This window comes from Palaemon carinicauda, chromosome 18 (genome assembly GCF_036898095.1).
Source record: "Palaemon carinicauda isolate YSFRI2023 chromosome 18, ASM3689809v2, whole genome shotgun sequence".
In the NCBI taxonomy this organism is placed as follows: domain Eukaryota; kingdom Metazoa; phylum Arthropoda; class Malacostraca; order Decapoda; family Palaemonidae; genus Palaemon; species Palaemon carinicauda.
This window is the reverse complement of record NC_090742.1, coordinates 106,412,601-106,435,640: the sequence shown is the minus strand read 5'-3', so window position 1 is coordinate 106,435,640 and position 23,040 is coordinate 106,412,601. Positions and strand designations below refer to the sequence as shown.

Genomic DNA, 23,040 nt, shown 5'->3' with positions numbered 1-23,040 from the left:
TTTCTTCAATACTGACAACTGTATCATTTCAAATATTCGATCAATACGTCTCCCAGATAAACACCAGTTAAAGAAATATAAAGGCGATATCATTTAGCTTTATCTTAGAACACCTATTATTCACAATCCGTCATTAAATATTATTGCATTTAATCATCACCATCATTATCTGTCACTATTGGAAATGACGCACGCACGCAGTCTCCTTTGAATCTGACTCTCTTGTGAAATTATTCCCAAAGATTTTCTGCTTCGCGCAATTAGGACCCCTTTCCTTTTAACGTTGTAAATTTTCATCATCATCATCATCATCCTAATCTTTATTTGCATAATTTTGTCATTTTTTTCCAATTACAGGACAATTCCATGAATTATCATCTATGGCTATGTAGTTAATTTATCTCAATAAAGATAATTCGACTTGTTTGCCAAGATGACAGGTTGACTTCAGAAGAAAAATCAATAAATTGGAAGGGTGTGTTACGTGTAATGTTCTAAGAATTTAAAAATACTGTTTCAGGCCGCGATCAAATTTCCTTTTGATGTCATCCCAAAACATGAAGCATACTGTATGTTAACATATGAAAAATCAAAGGTCGTCGATTATTGTGAAACCGCAGGCCCAAATTGAGTGAAAGATTTGACGTGAGCAAAAATCATTCTTTACAGACTGTACTTGTATATTTCCGCGAACAGGATAAGCATAAGTAAAAAGTTAGTCTGCATGTAAATTATTATTTAATAAAAAGTAATATTTGTAATGTCCCTTATCAGATTAATGAAGTAGGGTTTATGTAAGGTACACTTTAACCTTATGTAAGGGATACCTTTATCTTATAAGAGATTCAAAAATGATTCCAGATTTAGAGGTATATTTCATTTTTAACACTTCATTTACAATATTCTGAGGAGATACGGGGAATAGTGTATGTCAGAACTCTAGTACATAGCTTTCCTAGTGTCTTGACTGTCAACTACAATAATGCAAATGACATGACTAAAATCCTATTATCAGCCTTCAAAACCTAGATATTTGGACAAATATTCAGAATACTTTCGAAACTATAACCTCTTTTCTTACTTTAGCTGGCTTACAAACGGCAAAACAAATGAACGAATGAAAAACAATGATTTAATTGATAGTTATTAGAATGATTACTTTACCTATAAAAAATAAAACGCTTTTGTATGAGAAACTAGTCATTAATTAAACAAAGATATTACGATCAGCCAGAAACAAAGGTTAAACTTAGAAATAGCTAGAAGGCCTTTGCTAGTTGACCTTAACAAAATAAGTAACCAGAGGCCCTCATGCACAAATACATGTCGAAGTAACTGATAATCCTTCTACTGGAAGGAGGAGGTTATTATACTATTACCGCCAAGATAACATGAAGAAGAGATCCTGAAATTCTGTTTCCTGTGCCACTTGTTGAATTCTATGCATCCTACCAACTGATAAATTATATATTTTGCATGATATCATTCGATTTGGTTCTTGCCTCCACTCTAAATCAACACTTCGATTAAGCATGCCTAAAAAAATATACAACACTGGTTTAGGTTACCAACAAATTGACCGAAAAATAATGAAGATTACCGAGAAAAATTTTGGAAGGAGCTTCGCCAGAGGTAGAAATCCCTTCATCTTGAGGGTGTAATACAGGGAACTGAAGGAAAGAAAGTAGGCGAACACCATTCATCAGAATGTCGAATGGATGGCAGAGGCACAAGGAGAGGGAAGTCGATCAACGACAAGACAAAGGAGAAAGCAGAACCTGCGTCGGATCAAAAAGAATAATGACGGTGGCGGAGTTGAAAAGGGATGTCGTCTCCATAGTAAAATCTAGTTTGGACGTCATTGTTTTATTAATAGCCTTATTGTAAGCCTCGATAAAAGTTATGTTCAAAGTTGCCACCCACACGCTAAAAGGAAACAAAGGATATAAATTATATTGACTTGCAGGACTTCGCCAGATAGCTAACTCTAAACACAGCACCGACGAGATTACCTTTCTATCCAAAATCGTTAATGAACATGCGCTATTCGATTGGCGGTTTAGAAAGAGAATCATCCAGGACTAAAAAAAAACAGTGTTTCATTCTTTATGTTACAAGTCTCTGTTATGATTAAAATTCTTCTTCAGAAATAAATGGCAATCGATATCATGGATATTACTTTGGACAATTTTTATTACGACGTTTGAAACAACCGAGCAAACTGCAAGTCGTCTCCATAATCCTTGTCATTTTTACATTTATTTTTTGTTGCCATTATGCAAATCCCACTATAATCACCATAAGAAGGATGACAAAACTACTACTGATAATCTTATCACTTTGAACACTTTTGAAATCACATTCGCCACAGGCACAATTTTCATTAATGCTAACTCTAGAAACTGTTTCGTGTATGCAGTTAGTACAGTACAGTAGTACAAAACACGAATGTTCATTCGTCACTTTACGAGTCCTAAGAAATCAAATATCAAAATTAAATTAATAAAGGCCAATAATAAAAGCTTGTTACCAGTCTGTTACATTTCAAAGTCCTCTTTCCTATATATCATTTGCCGTTTCAAATTTCCAACTTTTTTTTCAAGACCTTGAATGCATTTCACTTACAACTGTACTACCTCCCTGTCTGTTAACGACAGACCTTCCTCAGCTTCTCAGAAATTTCCCCAAAATATGAAGAAAAAAAAAAATTACGACCTCCTACCGCAGATAGTTAAATTGCATTCACAGAAGAGAGAGAGAGAGAGAGAGAGAGAGAGAGAGAGAGAGAGAGAGAGAGAGAGAGAGAGAGAGAGATTGTCACACTAAGAGAAAAAAATTATGACAGTCAATGATAGGCAGGGATATTGAATCACAAGTAAATTAATATTTTTCATCACACAATATAAAACAAATTACTTATTCTTCTTTCAATCAGCTCATCAACAATTCATAACAGATTTTTCTAATAATAATAATAATAATAATAATAATAATAATAATAATAATTTCACCAATCTAGGTTTTCTGCCCAGAAAAAAATCTACTAGAATTCGCAGAGAACAGTGACTAAAATCCATTGAAATGTGTAGGAATTCCAAAAGTTTCCCACTGAATTAAATGAAGCAATTAAAGAGTGTCGCCCTGGCAACCATAACCTCGACATCAATACATCGCGCTTCGTTTAATTTCAACAGACGACTATGTCTGAAATAAGGTTCAAGAAGTCACTACAATTTGTCTCCAGACTGGTTTAGACCACTGCTGACCGAGGAGAAGAGATGTAATTTAACAATCTTTATTGTAACGTATTTAAGAATATATGTTATGCACATGTTTTTATTTACTCTTTTTTAAACTAAACCATTTCGTCAGGAAAGCTCCCGAGGAAACAACGGTATATTGCTGAATCATGGATACCCAAGTACAGAAACTTTCACAAAATAAGATGCCTCATCCACCTACGGAAAGTATTTCTCAGCAGCATCGAACCATCTAGAACCAACAGGCCATATTCATGTTTTCCCACAAACACTCTAAGGATGTTGAGGACCTTGAGACCGTTCCTTTCTAATACCTCTTGCCACATGGAAGGAGGCCGTCCAAAATCTCCCTCTTAACACTTCCTAACTATCCTCCACCTATCATCTTACATTTTTCCTCCTATCTTGCGTTATAACCTCCTGCTTCACTTACTCTGTGACTTAGCTCTTGTCCCATCCTGCCATCAGATGAAATATCTACTCCCGAATGCCAATTCAAACATTACCTTTCAATGCCTGTCTCCTATATACAGTTTAGGTAACCCAGAGTGAGCCTTCGCTTTACAGAAAGTTATTTCACAATGAGGTTACTATGCAATACCATATTACAACTTAGTTGCTACCTAGAGCAGTCCATTAACTGTCAGGTACATAATATCCTAGTTAGGTCAACAGTAACACAATAGGTTTTATAGGCAGCACATAATAAGTTAATATCGGTCTGAAATATATGCCTCATCATTTGCTTAGCCTAGCTATGAAAAACCAATTCATACATATAACCGTATATGAAACCAAAATTTAGTAATTTCCATGTCCTAATATCTACAAATATCTAAAACTCCCTTTTGCGTTTAATGTAGCAAAATTCGAGAGAGAGAGAGAGAGAGAGAGAGAGAGAGAGAGAGAGAGAGAGAGAGAGAGAGAGAGAGAGAGAGAGAGAGAGAGAGAATTGTATTCTTATCAGCGAATACCGTGGGGGAAATATTAGGTATTTTTCAATAAAAAAAACAAACCATAACTAATCCTCACTTATAACTGTAGATCTTTCTCAAATTATTACTTACCGGAAAAAAATCCACTTATCTGCCATTACAACTCTCTCTCTCTCTCTCTCTCTCTCTCTCTCTCTCTCTCTCTCTCTCTCTCTCTCTCTCTCTCTCTCTCTCTCTCGTAAAGAAAATATAAAAACTTGACAAAGCATCTTATAAGAACTTTCTATATAATGTGTTGACGCAGCTTGGATGTCTGAGCATAACCAAATCATTATAAAAACAACAACAACAGACATTTAATTAAAAAGAACACTTAGAAACTAAAATGACCATAGTTAAGGATGCAAAAGAACTGGCAAAAGCAAGCGTAAGACTACACCTAAAACAAATTCCAGGACCAACTTCGAATGGCGCAGCCCAGTAAAAAGGCCAGGGAAGGAAGGCCTCGGACGCAAAAAGGGTCACATTTACCTTACATCCATAATGCAGAGGCAGAGGCCGGCATCAGTGCTAACACTAAGAGAGCTATGGCACAACACAAAGGCGAAGGATCCAGATAAGCGCCTAAAGGGGTTACTATTGCTACAAGTAAATCCCTGGTCCATACAGGTCATTGCTCGTATCACGTTGCTCATATCATTGGACGGACATTAGTATCTAACGGCAAACGGATGCAAGATATGTGTTACATTTCGTAACAAACAAATGCATTCACAAACATCCAGTTTGTATGTTTAGTATTTTGATATACACATTTTTGTAAGTACAAATACAACACACACACACACACACACACATATATATATATATATATATATATATATATATATATATATATATATATATATATATATATACATATATATATATATATATATAAAGAGAGAGAGAGAGAGAGAGAGAGAGAGAGAGAGAGAGAGAGAGGAGAGAGAGAGAGAGAGAGAGAGAGAGAGAGACTAAATCATCCAAAGATGACATAGTAATAAACCTAACTATTACCTACAAAGAAAATACGAATAAAAACTAGAGAGAGGAACTCCACACGAGCTAAAGGAGGTCGCGTTGTGATACGATACGAAGGTTTTAAGTTTCAATATTTATCCAACGAAAGCTTCAGCGCTATAAACACAACACCAACAACATCCTCGTTAAAACTTAGAACGAATTATTTATTAGTTTATGTCAGAATAATAAAACCCTTCCTATGTATTCCTTAGCACAAATGACTCAACCACCCAGAACAAATATATAATAAAACTACCACCAAAATGCACGTACAAACATGTCAAAAATGATAACCATGAACTGAACAGGATTTTTCAATTATCCTTCGTTGACAAAACACTAGGCAGACAGTATCATGAGAACTTGACCGTGCATCCGGAATCCTGCAAGCTGACAAATCTTGTTGAGAAAATAGCATTTCCACTGAAGATGCATCCAAGATTCCAAGTACGTTTTTAAAGGTTAGTGGTCACTCTCGAAACACAAAAATGTCAATAAAGCAATATATACCAGAAACGTAAGTAGCAGTTTGGCCAAGGCACCAGCCACCCCTGGAGATACTACCACTAGATAGTTATTGGGTGCTTTGATTGGTATTTAGGATCCCTCCCTGGTTACAGCTCAATTTTCGTTTCACTATATCACCATCCTCATCTCCCCCAACGCCTATTGACGCGAAGGGCCTCGGTTAGATTTCGCCAGTCATCTCTATCTTGAGCTTTTAATTCAATACTTCTCTATAATGATATTAATAATCTAGGCCAGAGTTGAGGGAAAAGAGTAAAATATGGGATAATAGGGATTAATGGAATTCAAATCATAAGAAAATCGACAGACTGACCTTTTCAAAGAGGGAGCTTTCAATTTTTCCTGATAGATATAATCTATGTTTATAACTGCTAACAAAATCCTTTTACAAAATTACAGGCTTCTAGTTTTATCTATATTCCAATATACGCCTTTTTGGCCCCTAGATGGGGTAGGGTCAGAAGGGTGTAGACCTCTGGCTTTACAACAAGCCTTTAAGACTATGATTGCTAAGACTAACGTCCTTATTCTTGACCCCAGCAGAGGTTAGCACCCATTTAAAACTGGCCTCCTGGTATGGAATAGTTCAGTGAACGATGTCCCAGAACTGCGCCACATCATTCATCATAAGATTAAATTGCTTCCTCTGATAGGGTTTTGATTCCAGAGGAAAAAAACAATGGCTACTGTCACATTTACACTACAAGTGAAGCATGGATAAACTCCCCACACGGAAAGCATTTCATTGACTGCGCCGTTACCTACAGCTCACAAAACTACAACAAACACCCTGCAACATGTCAAAATACATTACCGGTAAGTCAAATGTACCATTTTCAAACGTACCATGATAACCTTAGCGAAGGGGAACCCAGTGTGGCAGAAAACCCTGGTCTCGATTACTTTACGAAATGAGTCCAGGGCTTCATTTGCTTCTAACATTACTAATGGACTGGACTTGAAGCGAATATCCATGGAACAAATGGCGACCAACATAACGGAGAGCATCACTGAGACAGTTCTACAATGGGTTGTTCCTAATGTTACATATGGAGCAGTACATTAAAGATGACTTAGAGGGTAAAGCTTAGGAGAAGCTACCCGGATGCCGTAAACACCGAAAATGAATCACTAAACGAATGATTCACCCAGGGAATGAACTTCGCGTTTTCTTTTATGCATCTAGACCCCTTTGGTATCATTTCTTTTAATACTGAAGCCTTCAGGATTTACTACTTTTCTTCTTCAATATTCTGAAATTACCTAAAATGAACCATTCCAGAGAATAACGCTTCGCCTCAAGAATTTTTCTCCAAACGTCTCAAATACGGATGAATTAAACATAATTAATCAAGTTATTTTTATGAGATGCAAGTTCTCTTAGTGATCAAGTAGCACCACTTACAAAACAAACATTAAGAATGAATGAAAATAAGCGATAAGCAAATCTGGGCGAATAGATCTAAATGGCCCTACTATTCAAGAGAAAAATGATAACTGTGAATATCAGTCCAAAAATATATATTTACATATACAGTATACATAAAGTCTGAAATTAGTTTCGTATCTCAAGAACAAACTTTGACAGGTTTGTTTTGGATTTGTTACACACACCTTACGACATCTTTCCCACGCTCTACTCAATGTAAAGGGGTCTTGCAAGTATTGAACTTTATAAGGCTACACCAAAGACATTACTCAAGTCATAAAAGAAAGGAGACCAAGACGAAGGGAAGTTATTTTATCAATTAAGCAATTACGAAAATCCTGAGTAGTTTACGTGTTCGGAAGAATGAAAATATATATATATATATATATATATATATATATATATATATATATATATATATATAATATATATATATATATATATATATATATATATATATATATATATATAAACACAATATGAAGACATATTGACCTAAATAAATAACACTATTTACATATAGATATAAAGTATAATATATATTCATATATATTATATAATCTTATGCACATTTTTATATAAGGAAGAACTTGAGAAAAACTATGTAAAGCTGATGATACAAGATATTCTCACTAGGGAATGTTATAGTATCTTTCCACATTATAAAAGATATTGAAAGAAAAAGGAAAAACATAACGAACTTACCTAAAAGGCCAAGTGCCGTATCACCGTCTTTCCCATTAGTTATAAGAAATGATGGGAGAACTCGGAAAATTAACACTTGAAAAACTTTTTTAACAACTAGAACTATTAAATGTTAAATTGTAATATCAACATAGTGAATAAACTATAATAATTAATTTCGCACAATTAATCTGAATAAAAGGAATTTTAAGAAAAATAAAATAACTTCAAGTGAGAAGGAAAGACTGTTGTCAACGATACAGCCGAAAAGAAATACCTCGTCAGTACTATATGTATCCAAGGCCAACATATCCCCGCAGCAACCATTACAGTACACGTAGTTTCACTTAAAAAGGGTTCAACTTTGAAACGTCTGATCAATTGAAAATCACTATATCAAATGTAAAGGTCTCCCAACTCGGCCTCGATCCCGCCAGGGGAAAAATTAACAGAGAACATGCTCTCGCACTACAGCAGGAAGATGCTGTATCATCTAAGCTTATTCGAATTTGAGCAAAGTCATTACCCAAAGTATAACGTGACTCTATGCCAATGGTAACACTCAACGTCGTTGATTCCTCTAGTCGAATAGGATAACTCGATGCCAATCAGGACTTATTGCTACTAATTAGGTGGTGAAAATACCTATTATCGCACATATTACAAACCAATTAATTAACAGTTCCTATAATCTTTTTTCTACAAGTAGACAACAGAAAAAAACATTATCAACGCATGAAAATCTGGTTCAACTGAAGGGATGAATAACTAAAACCAAATTGTAATACGGAAGAAGGAAATAGAAGAAAACAAGTGGGTAAAAACACGACGGGATTGAAAGTAAGAGACCGAAATCAAAGTTGAAGATAACAAAAACTAGAAAAAGGTAAATTTTTGCGATCTGCACAGAAGGCATTCGATCAGCTTTCTACTTTGAAGCAGCGAGTGCAAGGACGAAGATGAACAAATTTTGTCCGTCGTGACAATAAAGTCAAAGCTTAGAATACTGCTGTGGATATCAGCACGGCTGATTTCAAATGAATGTTGCAATGATAATCAGATGAGTTCGCAGCAATAAGAAATGGTTTTAGCTTTATTACGTTGAAAAAAAATTAAGACATTCATTTTAGAAATTACAATCATGATACTTGAAAGTCATCTTCCAGTTACAAGAAACAAAAACTTTTCCAGTTGTTTATAAACTGATAACAAGGTTACTTGTAAAATATAGTCACCCTGCACTCCGCCATCAAAATAAATTTATAAAAATCTATATTTCCCTGCATTTTCAGGTCAAATTATTTCTTTTCATAATACTGAGATATAGAAGGTGTTTTTTTTTTCTTTCAAGACATGACAGGACATAAACGAACAATGCTCTTCTCATAGGTTGATTTTAGACACTGAATATCCTTTCAGGATGAGGATGGGGAAATTTCAAAGGCGGAAGAGTCTCAAGAGTGGTGTACCAAGTCTTTGGCTTTATTGCTACAAGGAAGTACGAGTATGTGTCTTGGTTAAATTGCGTCATATAAAACAAATTAAGGGTTAGAAAATTATATTAAATATTTAAATTGGATTAACAAGTGCCTTTTTCAAGTTTCATATATTTCTAGATTCCCTTTCCAACTGGATTGATAAAATATTTGACTTCTTCTACATCCAAAATATTTGACCTCATATGTACCAATCAAGGCATATCAAGCATTAATTATTTCGGAAAGAAAAAAAAAATTCCATAAAAAATAAAATGTTCCCTTTTTTATCATTCACACTGCAGCAATCAAAATTCATGCTATACACTGACAATTACAAAATTGAGTTTAAACTCAATGATAAAAATTTGTACACTTGGTCAAAATGACGAATGGCGAGTTTGCTTCCATGAATAGAAAATACATATAGGTTTTCTCATGACAGCAAAGGAGTAAAAGACATTGCATATCACTCATTGCTGATTTTGATAGATTTACGGTCACGTTTTCAAAGGTTTCTAAGGTGGCTCGTGAATGTCAGAGGCAAGGGACAGGACAATGTAGTATAAACTGACCATATACATGTGAACATCAATGGCTGCTGATGACTCAGCAGGTAGACCTATAGGCTCCACTAAACCCCCATCCCTAACTCACAAGGATGGTGAGGTTGCAGACACTATTAGAAACTATCGAGCATGAGCTGATCACGAACTCCCATCCCACAAATTGCGAGATATGGACGTTTTCAATAGGTTACCGCATTGATTGGAGAGAGGTAAATAAAAATGAAAGATATCCTATTGATATATAGAAATTCTAGTCTGTACAGAGGAGTCATCTCTGTGACATCAATAAACAAACAAACATAAACATGGCGGAGCGATGAGCAAGCATCTCACGTAACAACATGACGCATTGTTGTAAACAATATGTCTTTTATATAAATAACAAATCCCGACAATGATTCATCTGATTTCACAACTTCTCATACACAATTCGATGAAATTCCTGTTTGCACTTATGACAAGACAATCTAGTAAAAAATGGAAGTTGTGAGTAAATACTCGACTAGTTCATTCTTGGAACCCCCCCCCCCCCCCATCAAGATGGTGAAGACGAAACTGGGGACGTTGCAAGAAGTTTCTAGGATCTGGGCGATGAACCGATTAAACATCAGTTACTGACCTAAAAATGATTAAGCTCATTCTAATTTGTTAATGAAACATAAATTTTGGTACGAGAGGATTTACAAAGAAAGGGAACGAGTCAAAAAGACTGAAGTACTTTATGACAGTGCCAATAGCACAAGAATATGCCATTATTCCTATAAATGCAAGGTAGAAAACCTTCGCATAAGATGTTAACGCTGAATAAATCTCCAAGGATCTAACACTATCATTCTCCCATTAAGAGTGTATGAAGTGTTAGTTGGTTGACCAAATATTCAAAAATTGTGTGTATAAAAGGTAATTCCCAAAATAGCATTAAAAGCCAAGCTTTTCCTAATATTCATCATCAAAACTGGACACACTTCAGCGGAACCAGTGTGAAAAAGAACATATTTGATTATTTGAAATTACTCAATAAACCTGCGCACGAGGGAATTCACAGAATCCAAGAACTGCAACATGAAAAGAATATCTCAAGATGATTTAGAAAATTACTTTCATACGTAAATTATCTTACACAGCATTCATGATTATATGTAACTTACTAAGTGAACAAGAGAGTAACAAGACAGTTAAGACGGGTATATGCATTAATAGACATACGAATTTCGTCTCCCTCCTTTCCTTTGGCTTGGGGAATATAAATGATGACACTAAAAAATACCCAAAATATAAAAAAATATTAACAGCAATATGTCCATCTCATAGTATGTGTGTGTGTATATATATATATATATATATATATATATATATATATATATATATATATATATATATATATATATATTTATATATATATATATATTTATATATATTTATATATATTTATATATATATATTCATATATATATATATATATATATATATATATATATATATATATATATATATATATATATATATATATATATATATATATTCTAATGTATTACACACCCGCAGACACATATATATTATTATCATCATCATAATCAACACTAGCCAAGCTACAACCATAGTTGGAAAAGCAGGTTGCTACAATTCTAAAGGCTCCAGCAAGGATAATAGACCAGTGAGAAAAGAAAAAAAAAAACAAATAAATTATATATGAGAAATAATGAATAAGAAATATAAAATATCTTGAGATCAGTAACAACGTTAATATACACCTGGCATAAATAAAATATGAAGGGAGACTTATGTCAACCTGTTCAACATAAATATTCGTTTTTAGTAGTAAACAACTGAATATATTCATGTAATTAACCAACTAATGGAAAATTCAACAGAGTATGACAAACCACTATGTATGGCATTTATAGAAGAAAAGAGAGCTACTGATTATCAAAACTTCAGCAGTAATGAAAGCCCTTCAAAAGCAAGGAATAGATTAATGTTAGGTTAGAACACTTGAAGCTATCTATATGTGAAGTACAGTAATCCTAAAACTACATAGTGAAAAAATTCCGATGGAGAAGAGAGTTAGACATGGAGACAAAATCTGTCATAAATTATTCACAGGGTGCCTAGAAGGCGGCTTTTGAGAAATTAGATTGGGAAAATATAGTAATTAACATTAATGTAGAATACCCTAACAACTTATGATTTGCAGATGACATAGTTCTATTTAGTAAATCATGGGAGGAATTTCAAAAGACGATGAAAGATTTGAAAAAGAAGCAAGAAAGCAGACATGTAGCACTGAAAATTATTTCAAGTAGAACTAAGATAATATGCAATGATATTGCAGACAACAAAAAATGGTTGTCCTAAGTACAAATGACCAAAATTAAAAGAATTATAAAAATGTGAAAAAGAGCTTTAGTTAAACAAAATGTGATTATGAAAAGTAAAATGGCACTTCTCATAAAGAAAAGTATTAATCTGATGGTCCTACCAGTATTAACTTAAGCAAAAGAAACTTGGAGCCTTATTAAAGACTTACACAGGCTGTTAAAACTTAGAGATCTTTGGAAAGAATAAAATAGAGGATATTCTTACATGTAAGAAAAAGAAATGGACATGAGTAGGACATATAATGATACATGTAAGAAAAAGAAATGGACATGGGTAGGACGTATAATGATACATGTAAGAAAAAGAAATGGACATGAGTAGGACATATAATGAGAATGACAGACAATAGATGGACAAAAAGAATAACAGATCCGGTCTCTAATGATTACAAAGAAAGCAAAACCGATAGAATGACGAGCTATGAAAATTTGAGGGTATAGATTGGATTAAAAAGACAATAAACAGACGCATTTGGAAGGGCATACCTGAAGCCTTTGTTATGCAGTGGACTAGCTACGGTTGATTATGATGATGAAATATATATACACAAAACTTAATGCATCTACATATATATATATATATATATATATATATATATATATATATATATATATATATATATATATATATATATATATGAATAATAGATTTTGCACAATTAGACGTGTTTTTCATATTTGAATAAGCCATATATTTCAATACATTAATATCTGGATTATCTTATCGATCTTAAGATTAGAGCCCCAGGCGGAACCCCACAAAGACAATACCTTCTGGCCGGCCAAGAATCGAACCCTGATCCACGAAACTTGCAATGACAGTGACATAGCACTTAGCCACGAAGAAAGATAAAAGTCAATGACAATTCTTCTGTACTTATACCTGTCGAATTCATCATTTTTGTTCTTAGAATTGAAATCAACCCATTTATCATTAATCGAAAGCCAAGAACAGACATGCCAATTAGCTACGATGGTGAAGATGGGTTGATTTCAATTCTAAGTACAAAATAACTGAATTCGACGGGTATAAGTACAGAAGAATTGTACTTTAAGTGTGTGTGTGTGTATATATATATATATATATATATATATATATATATATATATATATATATATATATATATATATATATATATATATATATATATATATATATATATATATATATATATATGTATATATATAAAGATGGATACGTAAACTTAGATAGTGTTTTTATTCAGTCACCAGACGATTCTTTCATTCTCAAATATTACTATGAACAGAAACTTCAGTATTGAAGTGGTTGATTAGGGATAATCTCGTACTCATTATCTTATCACTTTTCAAATAACAAACTTGACATTATGAAAGGACGATCGTCCTATATGATTAGATAGTACGGCATTGATCTCTTATCGGAATTTACGACACTAAATAATCGCTTTGTAAATCATAGAAGATGGCCCACACTTTCATAACGAAAACTTTGATGTTATCATGGGTGTTTCAAACAATACTTCCTGTATCGCGTATTCTATATTATAAATAAGCCTTTTCGATGTCACCTTAAGAAACATCTTTAAAGGATTGCGCAATAGCTACTGCATATAAAGAAATAAAGCATGCTCACTATATAAAATGTCAATAAAGCATGCTCACTATATAAAATGTCAATAAAGCATGCTCACAATATAAAATGTCGATGCAAAGGTAAATATTATGTAAAATTGGAGAAAAAAAAAAAAAAAAAAAAAAAAAAAAAAAAAAAAAAAAAAAAAAAAAAAAAAAACTGGGCACACTCACTACACATGGAGTGAATATGTTCTTCACATTTTCTATGACGGTCACTTTCACACAATGCAATTTATGGAGTATGTAATGCGCACCAAACCACTTAAATCACTGAATAATTTTCGATATATAATCTTAGACACTTCATTGGTTCATGAAGAACTGCGTAGTACTCATATCAAACCACAAATCCCACTGGATGATCGTCTTCCTCTGTTCCAAGGACCGAGTTCAGCTACTCATGTAACTAAAAATGAATGTCTGTCAACGAATGCACTCTTGCAACTGGAATCGAGGAAAACAATAGAGCCGTGTAAGGTTGAACCGTCCTACCCACGGAGGCGAGGTACGAGTCTAGTGCTAGTTGCACCAGCTGATAGTTCCCGCTTCCCAATGAACGTGGGCCAGAGGAACACACGTACTCGTGTACTAACGAGAGGTGGGGGAAGGTGCGGGATACACATGGGAAAAGTAAGAACATCTTAGCATCGTCTGTTGCAGACCTACTCCGTCCCTTCCAAGAAGAGGCGGCTGGCCAAGTTTTCTTACTTTCACTTCGACTCCGGCAAACACTAAGTTCGAGTAGTCTCTAAACAGTTCTCGCATCCTTCATATAACTTGAAGGTTACGAATGATTTTATGCTTCGCGGTGTATAACTTCACGATTGTAATCATAAGCAAGTATGGCCCAGAATGCCGATACAGTTTGATATGCCGTGCCACGAACCGTTCGCTTTAACCAGTGTCAGTTTTTGATGGTGCGTACTATATCCCGTGTAAATGCCGTCGCCAAATGAAATCATACTTGAAAATCCGATAAAATCTAAAAGAAGAGATTCATTGTCATAGGCGACATGATTTAAAACATAAATAAAACCATAATCTCACGAGTATAAATTAACTTGAAAACAACAAGTTTCTCATCAAGTATTAGTGAATTTTTAATTACCTAATTCCCGCATTCGGCGCAAATCTTTTAAGAACTCACATGATCTCCCAAAGACTGAGAGCCAAGTTAAGACTTGAAACTCTGTGGTAAATAAAACCCTGTACAATTAAAAAGTGACCTAGCCGGACCTCATATTCCTACATTAAAAGGGTAGGGCATGCCATAACAACATATTTATTAAGCCTTGTTGTTTGAAGATGGATATAACATAATTTTTCATAGTAGACTTAATTATAAAATATGATGGAGAAGTAACTTGAACTGCTCCAAGTTGTGTAGAATGAGCCTGTGCGAGGGTGGGCATCTAAACATATGAAAAGTATTCGTTTGGGATAATCTAATGATATTTTTTTGGGTAGATATCAACAAAAGAGCGATCACATTATCAGGAAGAGAAGTTGTAAGTCCCTTAGCCAAACCCACGCATCAATCAAGAAATAATTTATTTCTAAACACGTCAAAAGCGATTTTTCAAGTTACCTAGTATTTCAATTTAACCAGAAAATATTAGTAAATATAAGTCATGACGTTGCGAATAGATATTATTCAAGGCATTATTACAAAATTTCTATGAAAAGATGTCATTTTCGGGAAACTAATTCACAGATAGCGAACATTAAACAATTTCAATATGTTAAAAAAAAAAGTTTCAGGAGTAAAACTACGCCAATTTTAACCAATCCTTTTAAGCGGCCACAGTTGAATTCCTATAGCAAGAATAAAAAATAATGTTTTCTCAGTTGTTATCATAAAAGCGCCCTGTGTTATACTAACACGTGCGCAAGGTAAGATATGACTTTTTCTATACGAATCAAAACGAACCAGTGGAATAACACAGCCGCAGACACAAACCATCCCCACACAGCTGTACGTTTAATAAGGATTCCTCTCAGCCAGAGAGAAACATTGTACCACAAAATGCCATTGGATAGGAATAATTGGATTTGGGTTCATTTATTCGTGTCTTTGTCTCGGTCCTCATGACAATGACAATCCCGTAGCATCATAATGTCCTCTCAAACTCCCCCTTTCCGTTTTGATCATAAGAATATGCACTATAACGCACACTTACAGACTGTGTATGTACACATGCACACATACATGTGTGTGCCTTTACTTCTTGGAAGCGACTATGAAATCGAGATATTTTTTTATGGAGAGGTTCTTCTTAACTCAGCTGTTAAAATTCTAAGGGACAGTAGTTTGAAGATACATGCATATAAAATTTATGCGCAAGCAAGTACTGAATCATTTTAACATCTAATTTGGATTCTAAATATATTCGACAAGTCAGTATGCTGTGCAAGACATTCTCTTATTATTAAATTAATTTAACCTGCAGAGAGAGAGAGAGAGAGAGAGAGAGAGAGAGAGAGAGAGAGAGAGAGAGAGAGAGAGAGAGAGAGAGAGAGAGAGAGAGAAATTCACTTAATAAACGTAACAACGCAACCATTATTCAAAATGTCTTCATAAAACAATTATATTGCCATTTTTCTCTGACATGCATGACCTGATTACAGTATGAACCTCTTACTATTGAAACATTTGCACATAAAAGTTCCATCTCTGGCTAAATTATCTTGAGAGAAAGAACTTATTTGATCAAGAAATTAAAGGTTTCAACTGTAGTGGGTAAATTACGTGAACACCATCACAGCTGTTAACTTGATAATCATGACATTCACAACAAGTAAGTTGGTTCGCACCAAATGGATTTCCAAGCTAATGATCTGTCTTATTGTTTGTTGATCAAATCTGAATCATCTTCATGCGCCTATTGTGTACCTCGTGGTGTGGATGAAAGGCAGTGTAAGTCTGCCCGGTCAAATGCAACAAGCTGCACAACATATATAATACTGCATCTGTGAACAATTCCTTCCGAATAAGTAGAAATTGTAATTCCTAAAGAATAAACGATGGCGCACAAGTGCTTTAGGATTTCAAAGGAACAAAATAAAATGCCAGGGATAACTAGAAAATTACAAATAAACAAACAGCGCCTAAAATATCGTGAAAAGGGAGATATGGAGAGGAATCTCTGACGATGTTTGTATTCCAACAAAGAACGATTCAGAAGATCAATCATCCAAATTAAAAAGAGGTTTCGATTCTGCGAATTTACTCGACGCAAGTTGCTATTCTACGGAAAGGGTTGATAACCTCAAATTCAAATTAACGGGCAACTATACTTCAAGGACGTATGCTGGTTCGGAATCTCCTGGTGAAGCTGCCATCAAGGACAAAAAGTAGGAGTCACTAGACAGGAGGAATGGAGTATGTGCACTAAAAGGATAAGGGATTACTTACGGGAAGGGGATTGGCTTGGTGACCCACCCACGTACTTCCTTAATCCTCTCTCTCTCTCTCTCTCTCTCTCTCTCTCTCTCTCTCTCTCTCTCTCTCTCTCTCTCTCTCTCATTTCCAATAAAAGAATATAACCCACTTTCAAGCGCAGCCTATAAATAATACAACTCTAACCTCGTATACTTGCGCTCCATAAAAGGATGAAAGTTTTTCAACCCAAACGAACTAAGTTTTACTGCCTTTGCACATTTTTTCTACTCAGATTTTTAAAGATACTCAATGGTTAAATTCGAGTAAGCGTTACGAATAAACATTTACTCAACTGTCAAATCACGACAGACGTCTTCAAACCAACTCGTCAAATCAAATTCAAACCCAATTTGGACATTTACGAACCATTCAATCATTTCTTCAATGCCAAGCCACTTAAACATGCTAAGGTATTGCATGTTCGTACACTATAAAGCAAGTTTATGCTAATGCAAGTATTTAGTAGGCACAAGAACATGTAATTATAAGGGTATCAATCCGGACCTGGACTTCCGAACATCTTTACTTTCCGTTCTACTTCTCAGAACGTTAAAAACAACACAAAGATTACTTGTACCAGATTGGTCTGGGCAAGTTTTTAAGAGCTATTATTGACCTTTTGGTGTATGTGTAGGGGGTGGGGGGGGGGGTTTGACATACATCAAGGTGTTACGACTGTGTGCGCAATATCATATCAGATTGGACAACGCTAATTTTTTTCTTTTTGAAGACTGAAATTTAAATCTGTAGTCTCTATTCAACATTTATAAACTATGCACACTAAGAAAGGTAAAAAAATAAAGTTTGTAAGTAACTGAAATTAGTTGCTCACATATGATTTGACTGGTTTGCCAATCCAAAAGTGTAGAGAGAGAGAGAGAGAGAGAGAGAGAGAGAGAGATTTAAAACTTTGCACTTGAAACAATCTAACCACATTACCTAAATACGCGTTATCTAACAGAGGGTAAGCTCATAATACAAAACATCGACAATCTTATTACTAAACACGTAGATACAAGTCGATTTTTGTGTGATCAGGTCCTTTATACCTGACGCAACTTGAGTCACTAACACTGCGCCTGGCTGTGACCTTCATCCACTCCTCCTACCTGTTTCTTCTATAATCACATTCCCGTTCTCTCTGTCTCCTTAGTTCTAGTAATACGAACATGGTATCCTACTTGGACTTACCCTCCCCCTCCCAGTTCACTTTCAACCCGAGAGCTTCATCCTATATAACTAGTGTTGCTGAACTCCTGCAGACGCAGCCAGCTGTTCCACCTGATTCCTTTTTATAACATAATTAAGCAATACTCAATTAATGCCATGGCATTAATGACCTCTGCTGTTACGATGCAAGATAATACCTAATACTCAATCAATTAATACCAGGTGCGTCGAAGTTCCTGGAAGATGTCTGATAATTGACAAACAGGTTTAGTCCGCATTACAAATTCTGAATAATAAATTGACACTCCGAGATAACAGCTTATCATGAACAAGGGCTACAACAATGCCAACATTATTTGTTTTGAGGATAATGTGAAAGCATACTAGAAGGTGTCACTACGTAATCAAAGAAATATGTATATACATTATAAACAAGGAAAACACCAATGTTTTGTTATCTGTATACAATGGATAATAAGCTAGTGTAACAAACAGCACTTTACAAATACAAAGTTGTAAAGTCTGTACATTATATATATATATATATATATATATATATATATATATATATATATATATATATATACATATATATATATATATATATATATATATATATATATATATATATATATATATGTGTGTGTGTGTGTGTGTGTGTGTGTATGTATGTATATATGTATATATATATATATATATATATATATATATATATATATATATATATATATATATATATATATGATAAATTTTGCACATTTTTACGTGTTTTTCATATTCAAATAAGCCATATATATTTTGATATATTAATGTCTGGATTCTCTTAACGACCTCGGGATCAGAGCCCCAGGCGAAATCTCACAAAGACAAGAGCTTGGCTCCGGCCGGGAATCGAACCCTGGTCGGCAAGCTTATATAGACAGTGACTAACCCATTCGGCCACGTGGGTTAGTCACTGTCTATATAAGCTTGCCGACCAGGGTTCGATTCCCGGCCGGAGCCAAGCTCTTGTCTTTGTGAGATTTCGCCTGGGGCTCTGATCCCGAGGTCGTTAAGAGAATCCAGACATTAATATATCAAAATATATATGGCTTATTTGGATATATATATATATATATATATATGTGTATATATATATATATATATATATATATATATATATATATATATATATATATATATATATATATATATATTACGTATCCCAGTGCTATCGCCATAACCATATAAGCCCCCTCAGAGTACGTACAGTTCGTACGCTCAACTGAAGCTACGGAGGCGTATTCTATTCCAAACAGCCTTACTGGAATCCACTTAGCATTATTCCAACTCATCTTATTCCTGTATTTTCATTAAACTTGGAAAGTCATGACATGAAAACCTACTCTGCAAGCCTCTGCACAGATCCCATCCCAGCAGGAGTATCTACATTTTTTAAACTTTACTTAAAAGTGTTATATACCCTGACGATACCGACGTGAGCATTTTTATTTTATTTTTTTTTTCAAATACAGTCGAATTCACTCTTTTTCATTTCAACTAAATTCCAACATAATTTAAAGTTGTTTCTTATAGAATAAAATATCACTCATTATCATGAGACCTTTTATTAAATAAACTAAACAAAAAAGTAAAACAAATGTTGCCACTCATTAATCTTATTTTGAAGAGGGACGTAAAGCACTTTTGTGCTTAATTAAAATAAAGTAAAAATAACTAAAACCTGGAAGAAGTTTACTTGAAAAGAATAAATCTTGGTCCTTTCACAAAAAGCTAACAAAGAAAAATCTTTTGCCCCACTAAATCCATTTTTACAGTCGAACAAAAGAAAATGACCAATTCATTTGGTGATATCTGGGCTTTACTATTCTTTACACACATGACATAAATAGTTTCACATATTCTATGATAAATTTATAGAAAAATTACTACAAATACTACAACAGCTCAGTACCTTACATAAAAGTAGCACTAATATTGTGTATGAAACATGAAGGTTACTACAAAAATAGCCCCAAAAAAATGAGAGGAGGGATTGCTTTTATTTTTTTAAGCGGAAAAGTTAGTAGCACAGTTTAATATTGAATATCACACCCAACCCATTTAAAATATATGTAAAAACAACGAATTGCAGCCGTAGGGAAAACGAGCCACTACATTCATCTCGAAAGAGAACTTAAATAAAATTTGGTGAACCTTTATCTGGCACTCAAGGGTCTATCCCCTAATAGACACCATTTAAGAAATTCGTACACAAAAGGTTCGATTATCATGAAGGTCATACTAATGCCGCAATCCAGCACAGCAAAAGGACAAGGACCGTCGGAATTGAAGAACTAGTCGTTGACCCGTGTACACTTTCTGCCTATTGTTTTGAAGAGGTTTCTTTGGTACTATACGGCTAGTAAGGACTTCATATGGTCAGTCACTAACATTCCATCTTACGCACATTCAAACGAGTTTCAAAGAGAAGTATTTAGACGAATCTGTATATTACTGAATGTACGAAACTTCAGCAGCCTCTGACATATATTCAAGATTTCTATCAATTGAAACTACAAACAGAGAAAAGTAAGATACAGTAGGTCTACAGTACAAGCGATTTCGAAGTAGTACACTCATATATCTATCTATCTATCTATCTATCTCTATCTCTATCTCTATCTCTATCTATATCTATATATATATATATATATATATATATATATATATATATATATATATATATATATATATATATATATATATATATATCTAGATCTAGATAGATAGATAGATACACGGTATGATAAAACCGCCCGGGTTTTCTTCCACAAGAAGTCAGCTATTGTAAATTCTTTCACACTGCTCCACATCCACGCACATTCCAAACCCGACAGTGGTACAGCGCGTGGTTCCTATTTCATAGTCTTTGGTTCGTTCCCAACTTACCGTCTTACTGAATACGGTTCCAGCGTCATCGAGATGCCAGAAAGTCTTACCATTCTTGCATCTCTCCTAATGGCAAAATGAGGGTTCGGTAAATAAAACTAAACACACACACATATATATATATATATATATATATATATATATATATATATATATATATATATATATATATATATATATATATATATATATATGTATATATATAAACACTCACAAACGTATTTTTACATACGGAAGAATTGTTGTTAAACTGAAGGATGATAACTCTTAACTTGCTGATCGTCTTCTTATTGAATTATTTGAGTAAAAATAATTTTTCACAAATTTAAAAATCCCATGATAGTAACATTTGTGGTTTTAAGTCTCCTAATTTCATAATGTTTAGTGGACTTCTTACGGTTGTGGATTATAAACTCTTTAAACTTGCCTATTCTTTATTGTGTAATGAAGAATCTCACTCTATATTCACTAATATGAAGACAACCCCAGTCTCTCTCTCTCTCTCTCTCTCTCTCTCTCTCTCTCTCTCTCTCTCTCTCTCTCTCTCAAAAGCGCGCACACATACTAACATACTCATTCAGTCTATTAACACGATTCAAAAGGTCGGGAACTAGATCCTTTAGACACCATAACTTTCACTATATACATACAGACAGACAATTGCAAAAGATTCCTTTTAACATAGAAGCAGCAGGGAAATGATTTCAGTCAAGTTAACTTATCACTTGTCAAGAAAATAAGGATAACACTACCCATAACATAAAATTAATCAATCATTCTCTACTGTTTTTACTTCTATTAACACCATAATAGTATAGAGTATCTATTCTATTTAATTGGATCTTTATCTTCCTTTTTGGTCGAACGAGAATATAGAGAATATCTCCTGGCAGAGCAGAGTCAAAATACAGTATTTCTCAAAAAAAAAACAAGAAGACTTCAATACACAATTCTACATTTTTCATTACATAATGAAGATCGGGGTAGAAGTAAGGAATAACAAAGGGAACGGAAAAAATATTTCAGTCTGGGATGCCATAAATATGTCTCTTCAGCTACTCCAATATCTTCATGTGATCGGATTTACTTTAAAAAGGTCCCTTTCTCCTTCCCAGGAGCAGAGGTCGCAGAGAAAATCCTTTCAGATTAGCCTCTTGGAAAGATATATTTCCCGTCAGTACTTGGAAAATAGTCTGTCGGCAAAAGGAAAAATTGTCTAGGCGAACATTCACGAACATTAAACCAATGTGTAAGAACCAAGTTTGATATCAAAGAGATGAGAAAAAATGAAAATGTTATTTTGAAAAAAAAAAATAATGAGGAGGTCAATTGTTGAGGCTGACGACAAATTCTTTCAAAAATTTCTTTGAAACATTACTGACAAATGTTATACAAAATATGAGTGAACGAGAGAAAGAAATAATTAAAGTGAAAAAGAGATAAATGGCCTAAAACGGTGAGAAAAACGAAGCCCGCTCTGGAAAAATGGAGACCTCCTATTGTTTGGCATAACTCTTAAATGAAGAAAGAAAAAGTAGAAGGTAAACTTTGAGAGAG

At 34.1% G+C, this 23,040-nt stretch overlaps 1 protein-coding gene across 10 annotated transcripts in view; it reads right to left on the bottom strand.

Moving 5' to 3' along the window:
* Dmtn (transmembrane and coiled-coil domain 2 protein Dmtn) overlaps positions 1 to 23,040 on the bottom strand; it is a 662,916-nt gene that overhangs the window by 81,524 nt on the left and 558,352 nt on the right. Inside the window, exon 1 of one of the 10 annotated variants that reach the window (XM_068392638.1) lies at positions 14,433 to 14,501. The exons of 7 other annotated variants lie outside the window; for them this stretch is intronic. Coding sequence is in view for 1 of the 3 variants with exons in the window: in XM_068392645.1 (XP_068248746.1) it covers positions 4,727 to 4,869 (143 nt within the window). In the remaining 2 variants the exon portion in view is untranslated. Of the gene's footprint in view, positions 1 to 4,726; positions 4,887 to 14,111; positions 14,390 to 14,432; positions 14,502 to 23,040 lie in introns of those variants that run through there. 2 more of the 10 variants (XM_068392636.1, XM_068392645.1) reach the window with 2 other exon arrangements.